The sequence below is a fragment of the Triticum dicoccoides genome, chromosome 1A (genome assembly GCF_002162155.2).
Source record: "Triticum dicoccoides isolate Atlit2015 ecotype Zavitan chromosome 1A, WEW_v2.0, whole genome shotgun sequence".
In the NCBI taxonomy this organism is placed as follows: domain Eukaryota; kingdom Viridiplantae; phylum Streptophyta; class Magnoliopsida; order Poales; family Poaceae; genus Triticum; species Triticum dicoccoides.
In genome coordinates this window covers 499,299,031-499,319,637 of record NC_041380.1, presented here as the reverse complement: position 1 = coordinate 499,319,637, position 20,607 = coordinate 499,299,031, and the positions used below count along the sequence as shown (strand labels likewise).

Genomic DNA, 20,607 nt, shown 5'->3' with positions numbered 1-20,607 from the left:
TTTCGGGGAGAAAAAATCAGAGAGAAGAATTCATCACGTTTTACGGTACGGAGCCGCCGCCAAGCCCTAAAACCTCTCGGGAGGGCTGATCTGGAGTCCGATCGGGTCTCCGGAGAGGGGAATTCGTCGCCATCATCATCATCAACCATCCTCCATCACCAATTTCATGATGCTCACCGCCATGCGTGAGTAATTCCATTGTAGGCTTCCTGGAAGGTGATGGGTTGGATGAGATCTATCATGTAATCGAGTTGGTTTTGTTAGGGTTTGATCCCTAGTATCCACTATGTTTTGAGATTGATGTTGCTATGACTTTGCTATGCTTAATGCTTGTCACTAGGGCCCGAGTGCCATGATTTTAGATCTGAACCTATTATGTTTTCATCAATGTATGAGAGTTCTTGATCCTATCTTGCAAGTCTATAGTCACCTATTATGTGTTATGATCCGTTAACCTCGAAGTGACAATAATCGGGATACTTACCGGTGATGACCATAGTTTGAGGAGTTCATGTATTCACTATGTGCTAATGCTTTGTTTCGGTACTCTATTAAAAGGAGGCCTTAATATCCCTTAGTTTCCATTAGGACCCCGCTGCCACGGGAGGGTAGGACAAAAGATGTCATGCAAGTTCTTTTCCATAAGCACGTATGACTATATTCAGAATACATGCCTACATTACATTGATGAATTAGAGCTAGTTCTATGTCACCCTATGTTATGATTGTTACATGATGAACCTCATCCGGCATAATTCTCCATCATTGATCCATTGCCTACGAGCTTTCCATATATTGTTCTTCACTTATTTACTTTTCCATTGCTATTACTATCATCACTACAAAATACCAAAAACATTACTTTTGATATTATTACCTTTTGCTAGCGTTACCATTACTATCATATTACTTTGCTACTAAACACTTTGCCGTAGATACTAAGTTTCCAGGTGTGGTTGAATTGACAACTCAACTGCTAATACTTGAGAATATTCTTTGGCTCCCCTTGTGTCGAATCAATAAATTTGGGTTGAATACTCTACCCTCGAAAACTGTTGCGATCCCCTATACTTGTGGGTTATCAGAGGCCTGCGCCTATTTCAATCTGTATCCCAGTTTGTGCTAGCCTTCTTAAGGCAAACCTGTTTAACTTATGTCTGTACTCAGATATTGTTGCTTCCGCTGACTCGCCTATGATCGAGCTCTTGTATTCGAGCCCTCGAGGCCCCTGGCTTGTAATATGATGCTTGTATGACTTATTTTATTTGTAGAGTTGTGTTGTGATATCTTCTCGTGAGTCCCTGATCTTGATCGTACACGTTTGCGTGTATGATTAGTGTATGATTGAATCGGGGGCTTCACAGTACACAATAGGTTTGGTACACAGCATAGCATACTTTATAGAACCTATGGTTGAGGCATAGGGAATGACTTTCATTCTCTTTCTATTTTCTACAGTGGTCGTGTTTTGAGTCTTACTCAACTTTACACCTTGCAATACAGGCAAGAACACCTTCTTTGACTGTTCCATTTTGAACTACTTCAAAAATCTTGTCAAGGTATGTAATCATTGAAAAATCTTATCAAGCGTCTTGATCTATCTCTATAGATCTTGATGCCCAGTATGTGAGCAGCTTCACCGAGGTTTTTCTTTGAAAAACTCCTTTCAAACACTCCTTTATGCTTTCCAGAAAATTCTACATTATTTCCGATCAACAATATGTCATTCACATATACTTATCAGAAATGATGTAGTGCTCCCACTCACTTTCTTGTAAATACAGGCTTCACCGCAAGTCTGTATAAAACTATATGCTTTGATCAACTCATTAAAGCGTATATTCCAACCCCGAGATGCTTGCACCAGTCCATAGATGGATTGCTGGAGCTTGCACATTTTGTTAGCACCTTTAGGATTTACAAAACCTTCTGGTTGCATCATATAAAACTCTTCTTTAATAAATCCATTAAGGAATGTAGTTTTGATATCCATTTGCCAGATTTTCATAAAATGCGGCAATTGCTAACATGATTCGGACAGACTTTTAAGCATCGATACGAGTGAGAAAATCTCATCGTAGTCAACACCTTGAACTTTGTTAAAAACCTTTTGCGACAATTCAAGTTTTGTAGATAGTAACACTACTATCAGCGTCCGTCTTCCTCTTGAAGATCCATTTATTCTGAATGGCTCATCGACCATCGAGCAAGTCAGTCAAAGTCCATACTTTGTTCTCATACATGGATCCCATCTCAAATTTCATGGCCTTACGCCATTTCGTGGATTCTGGGCTCATCATCACTTCCTCATAGTTCGTAGGTTCATCATGGTCTAGTAACATGACTTCCAGAACATGATTACCGTACCACTCTGGTGTGGAATGTACTCTGGTTGACCTACGAGGTTTGGTAGTAACTTGATCTGAAATTTCATGATCATCATCATTAGCTTCCTCACTAATTGGTGTAGGAATCACTGGAACTGATTTCTGTGATGAACCACTTTCCAATTCGGGAGAAGGTACAATTATCATCAAGTTCTACATTCCTCCCACTCACTTCTTTCGAGAGAAACTCCTTCTCTAGAAAGGATCCATTTTTAGCAACAAAGATCTTGCATTCGGATCTGTGATAGAAGGTGTACCCAACAATTTCTTTTGGGTATTCTATGAAGACACACTTCTTCGATTTGGGTTTGAGCTTATCAGGCTGAAACCTTTTCACATAAGCATAGCAACCCCAAAATTTAAGAAACGACAGCTTAGGTTTCTTGCTAAACCACAATTCATATGGTGTCATCTCAACGGATTTTTAGACGGTGCCCCATTTAACATGAATGCAGCTGTCTCTAATGCATAACCCCAAAACAATAGTGGTAAATCGGTAAGAGACATCATAGATCGCACTATATCTAATAAAGCACGGTTATGACATTCGGACACACCATTATGCTATGGTGTTCCACGTAGCGTGAGTTGCGAAACTATTCGACATTGTTTGAACTCAAGGCCAAACTCGTAACTCAAATATTTCGTCTCCGCGATCAGATCGTAGAAACTTTATTTTCTTGTTACGATGATTCTCCACTTCACTATGAAATTCTTTGAACTTTTGAAACGTTTCAGACTTGTGTTTCATTAAGTAGATATACTCATATCTGCTCAAATCATCTGTGAAGGTCAAAAAATAACGATACCCGCCGCGAGCCTCAACACTCATCGGACCGCATACATCGGTATGTATTATTTCCAATAAGTCAGTGGCTCGCACCATTGTTTTGGAGAATGGAGTCTTAGTCATCTTGCCCATGAGGCATGGTTCGCAAGCATCAAATAATTCATAATCAAGTGATTCCAAAAGTCCATCCACATGGAGTTTCTTCATGCGCTTTACACCAATATAACCCAAATGGCAGTGCCACAAGTATGTTGCACTGTCATTATCAACTTTGCCTCTTTTGGCATCAATATTATGAATATGTGTATCACTACGATCGAGCTACAATAAACCATGTACATTAAGTGTATGACCATAGAAGGTTTTATTCATGTAAAACAGAACAACAATTATTCTTTGACTTAAATGAATAACCGTATTGCAATAAACATGATCCAATCATATTCATGCTCAACGCAAACACCAAATAACATTTATTTTAGGTTCAACACTAACCCCGAAGGTAAAAGGAGTGTGCGATGGTGATCTTATCAACCTTGGAATCATTTCCAACACACATCGTCACCTTGCCCTTAACTAGTCTCTGTTCATTTTGCAACTCCTGTTTCGAGTTACTAATCTTAGCAACTGAACTAGTATCAAATACTCTAGGGTTACTATGAACACTAGTAAAGTACACATCAATAACATGTATATCAAATATACTTTTGTTCACTTTGCCATCCTTCTTATCCGCCAAGTATTTGGGGTAGTTCCGCTTCCAGTGACCATTCCCTTTGCAGTAGAAGCACTCAGTTTCAGGCTTAGGTTTAACTTTGGGCTTCTTCACGGGAGTGGCAACTTGCTTGCCATTCTTCTTGAAGTTCCCTTTCTTTCCCTTGCCCTTTTACTTGAAACTAGTGGTCTTGTCAACCATCAACACTTGATGCTTTTTCTTGATTTCTACCTTCGCCAATTTCAGCATCGCAAAGAGCTTGGGAATAGTTTTCGTTATCCCTTGCATATTATAGTTCATCATGAAGTTCTAGTAACTTGGTGATAGTGACTAGAGAACTCTGTCAATCACTATCTTATCTGGAAAATTAACTCCCACTTGATTCAGGTGATTGTAGTACTCAGACATTCTGAGCACATGCTCACTAGCTGAGCTATTCTCCTCCATCTTGTAGGCAAAGTACTTGTCAGAGGTCTCATACCTCTCGACTCGGGCATGAGTCTGAAATACCAATTTCAGCTCTTGGAACATCTTATATGCTCCGTGGCGTTCAAAACGTATTTGAAGTCCCGGTTCTAAGCCGTAAAGCATGGCGCACTAAACTATCAAGTAGTCATCATACTGAGCTTGCCAAACATTCATAACGACTGCATCTGCTCCTGCAATAGGTCCGTCACCTAGCGGTGCATCAAGGACATAATTCTTCTGTGCAGCAATGAGGACAATCCTTAGATCACGGAGCTAGTCTGCATCATTGCTATTAACATCTTTCAACATAGTTTTCTCTAGGAATATATCATAAATAAAACAGTGAAGCTATACACGAGCAATTGATCTACAACATAGATATGCAAATACTACAGGACTAAGTTCATGATAAATTTAAGTTCAATTAATCATATTACTTAAGAACTCCCACTTAGATAGACATCCCTCTAGTCATCTAAATAATCACGTGATCCATATCAACTAAACCATGTCTGATCATCACATGAGATGGAGTAGTTTTCAATGGTGAACATCACTATGTTGATCATATCTACTATATGATTCATGTTCGACCTTTCGGTCTCAGTGTTCTGAAGCCATATCTACATATGCTAGGCTCGTCAAGTTTAACCTGAGTATTCTGCTTGTGCAAAATTGGTTTGCACCCGTTGTATGTGAACGTAGAGCTTATCACACCCGATCATCACGTGGTGTCTCAGCACGAAGAACTGTCGCAATGGTGCATACTCAGGGAGAACACTTATACCTTGAAATTTTAGTAAGGGGTCATCTCATAATGCTACCTCCGTACTAAGAAAAATAAGATGCATAAAAGATAAACATCACATGCAATCAAAATATGTGACATGATATGGCCATCATCATCTTGTGCCTTTGATATCCATCTCCAAAGTACCGTCATGATCTCCATCGTCACTGGCATGACACCATGATCTCCATCATCTTGATCTTTATCAACGTGTCGTCACATGGTCGTCTTGCCAACTATTGCTTTTGCAACTATTGATATCGCATAGCGATAAAGTAAAGCAATTATATGGCGCTTGCATCTTATGCAATAAAGAGACAACTATAAGGCTCCTGCCATTTGCCGATAACTTTAACAAAACATAATCATCTCATACAACAATTTATATCTCATCACGTCTTGACCATATCACATCACAACATGCCCTGCAAAAACAAGTTAGACGTCCTCTACTTTGTTGTTGCAAGTTTTACATGGTTGCTACGGGCTTCTAGCAAGAACCGTTCTTACCTGCGCATCAAAACCACAACGTAGTATAGTGATTGCTTTTTGATCTTCAGAAAGAACCCTGTTCATTGAAACCGATTCAACTATAGTTGGAGAAACAGACACCCACTAGCCACCTGTGTGCGAAGCATGTTGGTAGAACCAGTCTCGCATAAGCGTACGCGTAATGTCGATCTAAGCCGCTTCATCCAACAATACCGCCGAATCAAGAATCAACTAGTTAGGGCAAGCAATATGTATATACCCACGTCCACAACTCCTTTGTGTTCTACTCGTGCATAAAACATCTACGCATAGACCTGGCTCAGATACAACTATTGGGGAATGTAGTATTTCAAAAAATTTACCTACGATCATGCAAGATCTATATAGGAGATGCATAGCAACGAGCGGGGAGAGTGTGTCTACGTACCCTCGTAGACCAAAAGCATAAGCCTTTAGTAACGCGGTTGATGTAGTCGAACGTCTTCGCGATCCAACTGATCCAAGTACCGAACGTACGGCACCTCCGCGCTCAGCACACGTTCAGCTCGATGATGTCCCTCGGGCTCTTGATCCAGTTGAGGCCGAAGGAGAGTTCCGTCAGCACAACGGCATGGTGATGGTGATGATGAAGTTACCGACGCAGGGCTTCGCCTAAGCACTACGACAATATAACCGAGGTGTGTAACTGTGGAGGGGGGCACCGCACACGGCTAAGACAAATCTTGGAGTGCCTTTGGGGTGCCCCCTGCCCACGTATATAAAGGAGAAAGGAGGAGGAGGCCGGCCTAGGAGGGACGCGCCTATAGGGGGAGTCCAACTAGGATTCCCAATCCTAGTTGGAGTCCCCTTCCTTTTCCAAGAGGGGAGAGAGGGAAGGAGTAGGGGAGAGAGAAGGAAAGAGAGGGGGGTGCCGCCCCCTCCCTAGTCCAATTCGGACTTGCCATGGGGGGCGCGTGGCCACCCCTTGAGGCCCTTCTCTCCTTTCCCACATGGCCCATTAAGGCCCACTACTTCCCCCGGCGAATTCCCGTAACTCTCCGGTACTCCAAAAAATACCCGAATCACTCAGAATCTTTCCGATGTCCCAATATAGCCTTCCAATATATCGATCTTTACATCTCGACCATTTAGAGACTCCTCGTCATGTCCGTGATCTCATTCGGGACTTCGAACTACCTTCGGTACATCAAATCACATCACTCATAATATAAATCATCATCAAACACTAAGTGTGCTCGAGAACTATGTAGACATGACCGAGACACATCTCTGGTTAATAACCAAGAGCGGAACATGGATGCTCATATTGGCTCCTACATATTATACAAAGATCTTTATCGGTCAAACCGCATAGCAACATACGTTGTTCTCTTTGTCATCGGTATGTTACTTGCCCGAGATTCGATCATCGGTATCACCATACCTAGTTCAATCTCGTTACCGGCAAGTCTCTTTACTCGTTCTATAATGCATCATCCCGCAACTAACTCATTAGTCACATTGCTTGCAAGGCGTATAGTGATGTGCATTACCGAGAGGGCCCAGAGATACCTCTCCGACAATCGGAGTGACAAATCCTAATCTTGATCTATGCCAACTCAACAAACACCATCAGAGACACCTGTAGAGCATCTTTATAATCACCCAGTTACGTTGTGGCATTTGATAGCACACAAGGTGTTCCTCCGGTATTCGGGAGTTGCATAATCTCATAGTCAGAGAAACATGTATAAGTCATGATGAAAGCAATAGCAATAAAACTAAACGATCATTTATGCTAAGCTAACAGATGGGTCTTGTCCATCACATCATGACTTATACACGAGAGGGAGAGAGAGAGATCAAACACATAGCTACTGGTACATACCCTCAGACACATAGAATGATGTGATGGACAAGACCCATCCGTTAGCTTAGCATAAATGATCGTTTAGTTTTAGTGCTATTGCTTTCATCATGACTTATACATGTTTCTCTGACTATGAGATTATGCAACTCCCGAATACCGGAGGAACACCTTGTGTGCTATCAAATGCCACAACGTAACTGGGTGATTATAAAGATGCTCTAGTGATCCCGTTCATCAAATGACAACACATGTCTATGGTCAGGAAACTTAACCATCTTTGATTAACGAGCTAGTCAAGTAGAGGCATACTAGGGACACTCTGTTTTGTCTATGTATTCACACATGTACTAAGTTCCTGGTTAACAATTCTAGCATGAATAATAAACATTTATCATGATATAAGGAAATATAAATAACAACTTTATTATTACCTCTAGGGCATATTTCCTTCAGATATTGCTACTGTTACTATCAAACTATCATACTATTGTTCTACTGGTATTTAGTTCTCAGGTGTGTGGTTGAATTGACAACTCAACTTCTAATACTTGCAAATATTCTTTGGCTCCTGATGTCTACTACACAACCTTCTTCTTGTAGACGTTGTTGGGCCTCCAAGTGCAGAGGTTTGTAGGACAGTAGCAAATTTCCCTCAAGTGGATGACCTACGGTTTATCAATCCGTAGGAGGCGTAGGATGAAGATGGTCTCTCTCAAGCAACCCTGCAACCAAATAACAAAGAGTCTCTTGTGTCCCCAACACACCCAATACAATGGTAAATTGTATAGGTGCACTAGTTCGGCGAAGAGATGGTGATACAAGTGCAATATGGATGGTAGATAAAGGTATTTGTAATCTGAAATTATAAAAACAGCAAGGTAACTAATGGTAAAAGTGAGTGTAAACGGTATTACAATGCTAGGAAATAAGGCCTAGGGTTCATACTTTCACTAGTGCAAGTCCTCTCAACAATAATAACATAATTGGATCACATAACTATCCCTCAACATGCAACAAAGAGTCACTCCAAAGTCACTAATAGCGGAGAACAAATGAAGAGATTATGGTAGGGTAAGAAACCACCTCAAAGTTATTCTTTCCAATCAATCCGTTGGGCTATTCATATAAGTGCCACAAACAGCCCTAGAGTTCATACTAGAATAACACCTTAAGACACAAATCAACCAAAACCCTAATGTCATCTCAAGTATCTGTGGGTATGATTATACGATATGCATCACACAATCTCAGATTCATCTATTCAACCAACACATAGAACCTCAAAGAGTGCCCCAAAGTTTCTACCGGAGAGTCAAGACGAAAACATGTGCCAACCCCTATGCATAGGTTCATGGGCGGAACCCACAAGTTCATCACCAAACCATACATCAAGTGGATCAATAGAATACCCCATTGTCACCACATGTATCCCACGCAAGACATACATCAAGTGTTCTCAAATCCTTAAAGACTCAATCCGATAAGATAACTTCAAAGGGAAAACTCAATCCATTACAAGCGAGTAGAGGGGGAGAAACATCATAAGATCCAACTATAATAGCAAAGCTCGCGATACATCAAGATCGTATCACCTCAAGAACACGAGAGAGAGAGAGAGAGAGAGAGAGAGAGAGAGAGATCAAACACATAGCTACTGGTACATACCCTCAGCCCCGAGGGAGAACTACTCCCTCCTCGTCATGGAGAGCACCGGGATGATGAAGATGGCCACCAGAGAAGGATTCCCCCTCCGGCAGGGTGCCGAAACGGGTCTAGATTGGTTTTCGGTGGCTACGGAGGCTTTTGGCGGCGGAACTCCCGATCTATTGTTCTCCCCGGTAGTTTTAGGGTATATGGATATATATATATATAGGCGGAAGAAATACATCAGGGGAGCCACGAGGGTGGAGGGCGCGCCCAGGGGGTGGGCGCGCCCCCCTGCCTTGTGGCTTCCTCATTGATCCCCTGACGTGCACTCCAAGTCTCATGTATTGCTTTCTTTCCAAAAATAACTTTTCCGAAGGTTTCACTCCGTTTGGACTCCGTTTAATATTCCTTTTCTTCGAAACCCTAAAACAAGGAAAAAAACAGAAACTGGCACTGGGCTCTAGGTTAATAGGTTAGTCCCAAAAATCATATAAAATAGCATATAAATGCATATAAAACATCCAAGGTTGATAATATAATAGCATGGAACAATAAAAAATTATAGATACGTTGGAGACGTATCAGCATCCCCAAGCTTAATTCCTGCTCGTCCTCGAGTAGGTAAATGATAAAAACAGAATTTTTGATGTGGAATGCTACCTAACATATTCATCATGTATTTCTCTTTATTGTAGCAAGAATATTCAGATCCATAAGATTCAAGACAAAAGTTTAATATTGACATATAAATAATAATACTTCAAGCATACTAACTAAGCAATCATGTCTTCTCAAAATAACATGGCCAAAGAAAGTTCATCCCTACAAAATCATATAGTTTGGTCATGCTCCATTTTCATCACACAAGAATGCTCTCATCATGCACAACCCCGATGACAAGCCAAGCAATTGCTTCATACTTTAGTAATCTCAATCTTTTTTCAACTTTCACGCAATACATGAGGTGAGCCATGGATATAGCACTATGGGTGGAATAGAATATAATGAGGGGGTTATGTGGAGAAGACAAAAAGGAGATCTCACATTGACGCGGCTAATCAATGGGCTAGGGAGATGCCCATCAATTGATGTCAATGCAAGGAGTAGGGATTGCCATGCAACGGATGCACTAGAGCTATAAATGTATGAAAGCTCAACAAAAGAAACTAAGTGGGTGTGCATCCAACTTGCTTGCTCACGAAGACCTAGGGCACTTGAGGAGGCCCATTGTTGGAATATACAAGCCAAGTTCTATAATGAAAATTTCCCACTAGTAAATGAAAGTGACAAAACAAGAGACTATCTATCATGAAGATCATGGTGCTACTTTGAAGCACAAGTGTGGAAAAAAGGATAGTAGCATTGTCCCTTTTATTTTTATTTTTTTATTTGGCCCCTTTTTGCCTTTCCTTTTTTGCCTTTTTTTTATTTGGCCTTTCTTTTTTTATTTGGCCTTCCTTTTTTTGGGACAATGCTCTATTAATGATGATCATCACACTTCTATTTATTTACAACTCAAAGATTACAACTCGATACTAGAACAAAGTATGACTCTATATGAATGCCTCCGGCGGTGTACCGGGATTGCGATGAATCAAGTGTGACATGTATGAAAAATTATGAATGGTGGCTTTGACACAAATACGATGTCAACTACATGATCATGCAAAGCAATATGACAATGATGATGCGTGTCATAATAAACAGAATGATGGAAAGTTGCATGGCAATATATCTCGGAATGGCTATGGAAATGCCATAATAGGTAGGTATGGTGGCTGTTTTGAGGAAGATATAAGGAGGTTTATGTGTGACAGAGCGTATCGTATCACGGGGTTTGGATGCGCCGGCGAAGTTTGCACCAACTCTCAATGTGAGAAAGGGCAATGCACGGTACCGAAGAGGCTAGCAATGATGGAAGGGTAAGAGTGCGTATAATCCATGGACTCAACATTAGTCATAAAGAACTCATATACTTGTTGCAAAAATCTACAAGTCATCAAAAACCAAGTATTACGCGCATGCTCTTAGGGGGATAGACTGGTAGGAAAAGACCATCACTCGTCCCCGACCGCCACCCATAAGGAAGACAATCAAATAACACCTCATGTTTCAAATTTGTTACACAATGTTTACCATACGTGCGTGCTACGGGACTTGCAAACTTCAACACAAGTATTCCTCAAATTCACAACTACTCAACTAGCACAACTTTAATATCACTATCTCCATATCTCAAAACAATTATCAAGTATCAAACTTCTCTTAGTATTCAATGCACTCTATATGAAAGTTTTTATTATATCCCTCTTGGATGCCCATCATATTAGGACTAAATTCAAAACCAAAGCAAATTACCATGCTGTTTAGGACTCTTAAAATAATATAAGTGAAGCATGAGAGTTCATCTATTTCTATAAAATAAAACCACTACCGTGCTCTAAAAGGATATAAGTGAAGCACTAGAGCAAATGACAAACTACTCCGAAAGATATAAGTGAAGATCAATGAGTAGTCGAATGATTATGCAACCATATGAAGACTCTCTAACATTTAAGAATTTCAGATCTTGTTATTTTATTCAAACATCAAGCAAAACTAAATAAAATAAAATGATGCTCCAGGCAAAACATATATCATGTGGTGAATAAAAATATAGCTCCAAGTAAAGTTACCGATGAACAAATACGAAAGAGGGGATGCCTTCCGGGGCATCCCCAAGCTTAGGCTCTTGGTTGTCCTTGAATATTGCCTTGGGGTGCCTTGGGCACAGGGCCGGCCCTGGGGGTATGGCGGAGGGGCAATGGCCCAGGGCCCAGGCTGGGAGGGGGCCCATGATTAGGATACATATCTTATACAGCCCAGCAAAAAATACATAAGAAAAAAACTATACAAGACAAACGAAAGGACATGGGCTAGACCCATAGCTAGGTGCCCTAGGTAGCGATCGCGAAGCGTCACGCCAGCCACGTGGCCGCTCGCTTCGCTTCTGTGAAACAAATCAATCTAAGATCTGGTCTTGTGCCTTCGTCCCTCGTTGGTTCGTCTTCATGACTTCATCCTCTCGTCGACAGCCGCTGGTTGTCGTCGCTGCGCGCGCTGCTCAGCCATCCGGCATCCGGCAAGGCGGCAATACAGTAGGTATCCATCCATGTATCATATTCCTGTTCCATCCCCCGATTCCATCCAAAGCTAAACTTCAGCAGTTTCTTTGATTCTTTAGTACGTATTCAACTATTCATCCATGATCCATCCTAATTTTCTGTCATGATGTGTACTCCCTCCGTTTCAAATTTGGACTAGAACCACGACGAGTAATTTGGAACGGAGGGAGTACATGTCTAGGGTTTCAATCATCTGATGTATAGATTTCTAATTCTTTGTATTCTATTTTCTTCATTATTTTAGGACATTAGCCTGCAATCTTGCCTAAGATAAAGCATTTATGGGGTGCTGAAAAAAGAAGAAAAAAGAAAGAAAGTGATATGAAATACAAGGGCCCATGTCGTTGAGTTCACCTAGGGCCTCCCAAAACACAGGGACGGCCCTGCTTGGGCATCCCCAAGATTAGGCTCTTGCCACTCCTTGTTCCATAATCCACCAAATCTTTACCCAAAACTTGAAAACTTCAAAACACAAAACTTAAAGTAGAAAACTCGTGAGCTCCGTTAGCGAAAGAAAACAAAACACTATTTCAAGGTATTGTAATGAACTCATTATTTATTTATATTGGTGTAATATCTACTGTATTCCAACTCATCTATGGTTCATACCCTCCGATACTACTCATAGATTCATTAAAATAAGCAAACAACACACGAAAAACAGAATCTGTCAAAAACAGAACAGTCTGTAGTAATCTGTAACTAATGCAAACTTCTGGAACCCCAAAAATTCTAAAATAAATTTCTGGAAGTGAGTAATTTATCTATTAATCATCTTCAAAAAGAATTAACTAAATAGCACTTTCCAAATAAAAATGGCAGCAATTCTCATGAGCGCAAAAGTTTCTGTTTTTTACAGCAAGATCAACAAGACTTTCCCCAAATCTTCCCAACGGTTCTACTTGGCACAAACACTAATTAAACACAAGAAAACACAACCAAAACAGAGGCTAGATAATTTATTTATTACAAAACAGGAACAAAAAGCAAATAACAAAAATAAAATTGGGTTGCCTCCCAACAAGCGCTATCGTTTAACGCCCCTAGCTAAGCATGATGATTTCAATGATGTTCACATAAAAGATAAGAATTGAAACACAAAGAGAGCATCATGAAGCATATTGCTAACACATTTAAGTCTAACCCATTTCCAATGCATAGGTATTTTGTGAGCAAACAATTTATGGGAACAATAATCAACTAGCATAGGAGAGCAAAACAAGCATAACTTCAAGATTTTCAACACATAGAGAGGAAACTTGATATTATTGCAATTCCTACAAGCATAAGTTCCTCCCTCATAATAATTTTCAGTAGCATCATGAATGAATTCAACAATATAACCAGCACCTAAAGCATTCTTTTCATGATCTACAAGCATAGAAATTTTATTACTCTCCACATAAGCAAATTTCTTCTCTTGAATAGTAGTGGGAGCAAACTCAACAAAATAATTATCATGTGAGGCATAATCCAATTGAAAACTAAAATCATGATGAAAAGTTTCATCGATATCATTATTCTTTATAGCATACAAGCCATCACAATAATCATCATAGATAGCAACTCTGTTCTCATAATCAATTGGAACCTCTTCCGAAATAGTGGATTCATCTCTAAATAAAGTCATGACCTCTCCAAATCCACTTTCATCAATACAATCATCATAAATAGGAGGCATGCTTTCATCATAAAAAATTTGCTCATCAAAACTTGGGGGACAAAAAATATCATCTTCATCAAACATAGCTTCCCCAAGCTTGTGGCTTTGCATATCATTAGCATCATGGATATTCAAGGAATTCATACTAACAACATTGCAATCATGCTCATCATTAAAATATTTAGTGCCAAACATTCTAATGCATTCTTCTTCTAACACTTTGGCACAATTTTCCTCTCCATCATACTCACGAAAGATATTAGAAAGATGAAGCGCATGAGGCAAACTCAATTCCATATAATTTTTTTGTAGTTTTCTTTTATAAACCAAACTAGTGCTAAAACAAGAAACTAAAAGACTTGATTACAAGATCTAAAGATATACCTTCAAGCACTCACCTCCCCGGCAACGATGCCGGAAAAGAGCTTGATGTCTACTACACAACCTTCTTCTTGTAGACGTTGTTCGGCCTCCAAGTGCAGAGGTTTGTAGGACAGTAGCAAATTTCCCTCAAGTGGATGACCTAAGGTTTATCAATCCGTAGGAGGCGTAGGATGAAGATGATCTCTCTCAAGCAACCCTGCAACCAAATAACAAAGAGTATCTTGTGTCCCCAACACACCCAATACAATGGTAAATTGTATAGGTGCACTAGTTCAGCGAAGAGATGGTGATACAAGTGCAATATGGATGGTAGATAAAGGTATTTGTAATCTGAAATTATAAAAACAGCAAGGTAACTAATGGTAAAAGTGAGCGTAAACGGTATTGCAATGCTAGGAAATAAGGCCTAGGATTCATACTTTCACTAGTGCAAGTCCTCTCAACAATAATAACATAATTCGATCACATAACTATCCCTCAACATGCAACAAAGAGTCACTCCAAAGTCACTAATAGCGGAGAACAAACGAAGAGATTATGGTAGGGTACGAAACCACCTCAAAGTTATTCTTCCCAATCAATCCGTTGAGCTATTCCTATAAGTGTCATAAACAGCCCTAGAGTTCGTACTAGAATAACACCTTAATACACAAATCAACCAAAACCCTAATGTCACCTAGATACTCCAATGTCACCTCAAGTATCCGTGGGTATGATTATACGATATGCATCACACAATCTCAGATTCATCTATTCAACCAACACATAGAACCTCAAAGAGTGCCCCAAAGTTTCTACTGAAGAGTCAAGACGAAAACATGTGCCAACCCCTATGCATAGGTTCATGGGCGGAAACCGCAAGTTGATCACCAAAACATACATCAAGTGGATCAATAGAATACCCCATTGTCACCACAGGTATCCCATGCAAGACATACATCAAGTGTTCTCAAATCCTTAAAGACTCAATCCGATAAGATAACTTCAAAGGGAAAACTCAATCCATTACAAGAGAGTAGAGGGGGAGAAACATCATAAGATCCAACTATAATAGCAAAGCTCGCGATATATCAAGATCGTACCACATCAAGAACACGAGAGAGAGAGAGAGAGATCAAAAACATAGCTACTGGTACATACCCTCATCCCCGAGGGAGAACTACTCCTTCCTCGTCATGGAGAGCACCGGGATGATGAAGATGGCCACTGGAGAAGGATTCCCCCTCCGGCAGGGTGCCGAAACGGGTCTAGATTGGTTTTCGGTGGCTACGGAGGCTTCTGGTGGCGGAATTCCCGATCTATTGTGTTCCCCGGTAGTTTTAGGGTATATGGATATATATAGGTGGAAGAAATACATCAGGGGAGCCACGAGTGGCCCACGAGGGTGGAGGGCGCGCCCCCTGCCTCGTGGCTTCCTCTTTGATCCCCTGATGTGCACTCCAAGTCTCCTGTATTGCTTTCTTTCCAAAAATAACTTTTCCGAAGGTTTCATTCCGTTTGGACTCCGTTTGATATTCCTTTTCTTCGAAACCCTAAAACAAGGAAAAAACAGAAACTGGCACTGGGCTCTAGGTTAATAGGTTAGTCCCCAAAATCATATAAAATAGCATATAAATGCATATAAAACATCCAAGGTTGATAATATAATAGCATGGAACAATCAAAAATTATAGATACGTTGGAGACGTATCAGCTCCCCTTGTGTCGAATCAATAAATTTGGGTTGAATACTCTGCCCTCGAAAACTGTTGTGACCCCCTATACTTGTGGGTTATCAATGACCATCGACAACCACCGATTCGTGTCCCTCCCGGTCCACCAGGACTGGCTTGCGACACAGGTGTCGACGCTTCCTACAACCGAGGCGCTCACTCAGAATCAATGGCTGATGTCGGGCTAGGAGTGATGGAGAAGCATACGCTCCTTCTTCCGTGGAGGGTGTGTCAGGAAGTGGACGACTGGTGGTCTTTCATACCTTGGATGCTGTGGCGGCGACCTCGGGTGGTGCATCACATGGTTGGCTCTTCGGTGGGTTCTATGGTGGCGCTGGCGGCTTTCCCTCTTGGTCGCATGGGCGGCGAGCTGACAACGTCAGGTGGCTCATGCTCGTCCTCTGTGAGTGGCACTGGCAGCACCCAGATCCGGATCTGGGAGTCTAAGCTCATCGGGGTTGCCCCGAGAACTCATGGTGGCATGTGGTAACTGCCGAGCGAAAGCTTCGCGCCTTGGCGCTGCTCGCAGGCGCCTTCTTCTTCTTGAAGACGTCGTTGTGGGTCTTCTCCATATCAGGGTTTCGAGTGAAAACCCTTGTCCGCTTCGGACTCGGCAGCGGCGATATGTCGCGCCCTCTTCTCTCCTTGGGGCGTTGTCGTAGAGTTTAGGTGTTCTAGGGTGTAGCGTGGCGTTGTACTCCATATTCTCTATGTTCTCTTTCAGTAGCGTAGTCACATGAGTTCTACGTGTTTCGGTTACACCAGAATTTGCTTTGTACGAGGGCTACCTCTTCATCTTGTATCGTTCGGCTATGTATTTTGATCGTTATTGTTGCTTTATATATAAAGCGAAGCAAAAGCCTGTTTTAAGATATTTTTTTCGATAAGTTTTGTGCTGACATACGGCAAATTATATTGCCGCAATATTCACAAACACATTAAATATTGTCAAAAAATTGAATTAAGACGGAGCTGCCATGCTTGTAAATTAAATTTGTCATCCTCAACCAACACTATTGCCACGTGTTCGCATTTTCCATGCTCCCAACACACTTTCGCTGATTAAGTCGGTCCTTTTTTTTGCAAGCAAGAACTACACCGTCTCCAAAGTAAAAATGGCCGCAGATTCAAGTCGGCGCAGTTACGTGGCGATAACGCTACATCCACGTAAAGTAACGAAACACGTAAAGTAACAAAACTTCTTACGTAAACTTCCTAATAATCCTGGTTATTTATTTTGCTAGTTACGTAAAACATGCAAGTCCCTCTACGTAGATCTAGCATTACTCGTGTCGTGGCAACTTCGGCAGCACTACCTTTTGTGCATGCCCAAGTACCATTTCCTGAACTCCAAAGGCACTACTCCAGCTAGTTCGTCGTGGACTACACGAAATTAACCCACAGCCAGCGCACGACGAATCGGTTCGCATCCGGCGGGAACACAAACATGCAGGGGACGATCATGGAGGTGGTGGTGGACAGCACCAGCAAGAATGGCCGAGACGCCCCCTCCACGACGCCTCCCTCGCGGCTTAAAAAGTGCGTGGTGCTCCGCACGTCCAACCCCGCCTCCCTCCTTTCCCGCGCGCCAAACTTAGCCTCCCCATCTCCCTCTCCTACCCTCTCCTTCCTCCATCTCTCCTCTGTGGGAAGGCTTTGGATCCCTCGATCTCCAGGGCCTTCCTCCTCCTCGGACTGCCGTATCGCCCCACCACCACTACCCACATCGTCTCCATCGATCTCGGTCGATCCCCCGCACACCCTTCTCCGATCCGTTCATTCTCCCAGGCGATCCCGCGTCCTCCTCCACCACCAGCCCGTCTCGTCGATCTGACGGATCGAGGGACACGTGCGAGCCGGCCGTCCTCCGGTGGGTGCCCTGCTGCCTGCGCACGCGCGCGTACGTACGTGTATCGCACATACATACGGTGCGGCGCGGCGGAACTGATGGCGTTCCATGAGGTCGAGGCGCCGCGGCGGTGCTGAGTCGACGCTCGATGATCGCCGGCACGCAGTGACGGCGGCGGCGGCTCCTCGGTCGTCGACCCTGCGTGTACCTTGGCGTTCTTGTCCCCCGCGAGGTCGCAGCACGGCGTGGACGGATCGGCAAGATGAGCTGCTTGCCGTGTTTCGGGAAGAAGAAGGATGGCAACGCCGAGGGAGGGGGCGGCGAGCAGGCGGGGGCGGGGCCCATGACGCCGCCTCCCGCCGTGCACGCGCCCGCGTCCTACCACGGCCCGGCTGCTGCCGCGCCCGTCTCCGTGGCAGCTCCGGCGAGCGTGACGCCGACCAAGCCGCCCGGCGGTGCGTCAGACTCAGACCTGGCCTCCTCTGCTTTTGTTTAGATTTCCTCGCGACATCGCTCCTGCAGATTCAGTGCTTAACGAAATCGATTAATGCATGCAGAGAGCGACGCCAACCCGGAGGACGCGCTGCGGCAGGCCATCGAGGTGAAGGCGTTCGCGTTCCGGGAGCTCGCGGCGGCCACCGATCACTTCACGCCGTACAACCTCGTCGGAGAAGGAGGCTTCTTCAGGGTGTACAAGGGCCAGCTAGAGAAGGAAGGGCAGGTAGGCATGCTTGCCCTAAACAAGAACCATATGATATGATCGCCATAGATATGTGCTTGCATACTGATTCGCTTGTGCGTTGGATGGGTGGATCAGGCCGTGGCCATCAAGCAGATGGACAAGCATGGCTTCCAGGGCAACATCGAGTTCCTGACCGAGGTCTCCAAGCTCAGCAAGCTTCACCACGAGAACCTCATCGACATCATCGGCTACTGCGCCGACGGCGACCAGCGGCTCCTCGTCTACGAGCACATGGACGGCGGCACCTTGGAAGACCACCTCTACGGTACTCTACGCCCGCTCGTGATAAATTGTCCGGCCGGTGAACCGTCAACTCAATCGGTTAAATTGCTGACCAAATTTTCCCACCAATCCGACAGACTTGCCGCCGGAGAAGAAGCCTATGGACTGGATGACAAGGATGAAGGTGGCCAACGGCGCCGCTCAGGGGCTCGAGTACCTGCACGAGAAAGCGGACCCGCCGGTGGTGTATGGCGACTTCAAGGCCTCCCAAGTCCTGCTCGACTCCAGCTTCACGCCCAAGCTCTCCGACTTCGGCCTCCAGCAGCTCGGCCAGTCCGGCGGTGGCAACATGCCGATGGCGTCGCCGATGATGGGTGCCTTCGGGTGCCTCGCGCCGGAGTACGACCGCGGCGGCCAGGTCAGCATGAAGTCCGACGTGTACAGCTTCGGGGTGGTGCTGCTGCAGCTCATCTCCGGCAGGCGGACCGTCGACACCAGCAAGCCCGTCGAGGAGCAGAACGTCGTCACCTGGGTACGTAATTCACCACCGCATCCATCACCACGGCCATCGATCGGCGTCGACAATTTTTTGCTAATTAAGGTCGTGCGATCCGCGGTGCGGTCGTTGCAGGCACAACCGAAGTTCAAAGACCAGAAGAAATATCACGAGCTGGTGGACCCGCTTATCAAGAGGGAGTACCCGGCCAAAGCGTTGAACCAAGTGGTGGCCATGGCTTCCATGTGCTTGCAAGAAGAGGACTGCGTGCGGCCAATGATGGGCGACGTCGTCATGACGCTAGGCTTCCTCATGATGCTGCCGCCGGATCCGCCCGCCCCAGAGCCAGAGCCAGCCCCCGCCCCCGCCCCCGCCCCCGAGCCAGTCCCCGAGCCGGCACCCAAAAAGGATGACGAATCGCGTCGCTCTGGAAGCTCGTCGTCCTCTTCGGATGACGACGGCGGCGAGGAGGAAGAAGAAGAAGAGCAAAGTTAAGGATAAATTAATTGGTCCGGGATCGGTTTGGGGGAAATGGTAATAATATGCTTCAGAATTTTAATGTCAAAGAACCATGTGATGTAGACCATGTGGTTTGTTTGATGTGTCTGATGTGTAAGTAGTGCTACACATGAATTGATTTTGGGGGGGTGGTTCAGGAAATGACCGTGACGATGGAACTTGAACGGCGGGGGTTCAGCAGTCAGGAGTAGACATGTTAAATATATATTTTTAATTACAGCAGAGCTGCTAATTTGATTCGTAAAGCATGAAAAGACAGACTTCGTTAGTTCAGTACATAATCATTTCTGATTTTTTTTGTCAGAAATCCTAGTCGGACATGACGGTAATGGACATACACAAATGCCTCACTTTTTTTTGAGGGAATGCCATCATGGCTAATTTTATTAAAATTAAATTACGCTTACATCGTCAATCAACAGCGGCAAAATAAAACTAGGTGGATCATCAGCCCACACACAACTATCTAGCCTACATTCATGTGATGCGCTACCTTATTTGCTTCCCTTGGACAGTGCATAAATAAGATTCTGTCAAAAGAGCTCGCCTGGATACGAATGTCTTCGAATATTGGAGCAGCAACTGTCGCAGAGAAACCGCCATCCAGAAGAGTATCAATAACTCCTGCACAATCACAATCAGACTGAATAACTAATTTTTTACGGCCTATTTGATTTGCAAGATGAATACCATCTAGAACTGCTTGAGCTTCAGCTGT

At 43.5% G+C, this 20,607-nt stretch overlaps 1 protein-coding gene across 1 annotated transcript; it reads left to right on the top strand.

Annotated features, from left to right (window-relative positions):
• The first annotated feature begins 17,649 nt into the window (after positions 1 to 17,649).
• On the top strand, positions 17,650 to 20,121 carry LOC119282746 (probable serine/threonine-protein kinase PBL23). The gene is made up of 5 exons (XM_037562865.1): positions 17,650 to 18,365; positions 18,468 to 18,631; positions 18,728 to 18,917; positions 19,012 to 19,406; positions 19,506 to 20,121. The coding sequence occupies exons 1-5, from the start codon at positions 18,173 to 18,175 to the stop codon at positions 19,863 to 19,865; spliced, it is 1,302 nt and encodes a 433-aa protein (XP_037418762.1). The 5' UTR covers positions 17,650 to 18,172; the 3' UTR covers positions 19,866 to 20,121.
• The last annotated feature ends 486 nt before the right edge of the window (positions 20,122 to 20,607 follow it).

Excerpts from the sequence above, each read along its gene's own strand:
- LOC119282746 (XM_037562865.1), top strand. The coding sequence starts at position 18,173 with ATGAGCTGCTTGCCGTGTTTCGGGAAGAAGAAGGATGGCAACGCCGAG. Across the intron at positions 18,632-18,727 it reads AGCTAGAGAAGGAAGGGCAG|GCCGTGGCCATCAAGCAGAT; the intron begins GTAGGCATGCTT and ends TGGGTGGATCAG. Across the intron at positions 19,407-19,505 it reads AGCAGAACGTCGTCACCTGG|GCACAACCGAAGTTCAAAGA; the intron begins GTACGTAATTCA and ends CGGTCGTTGCAG.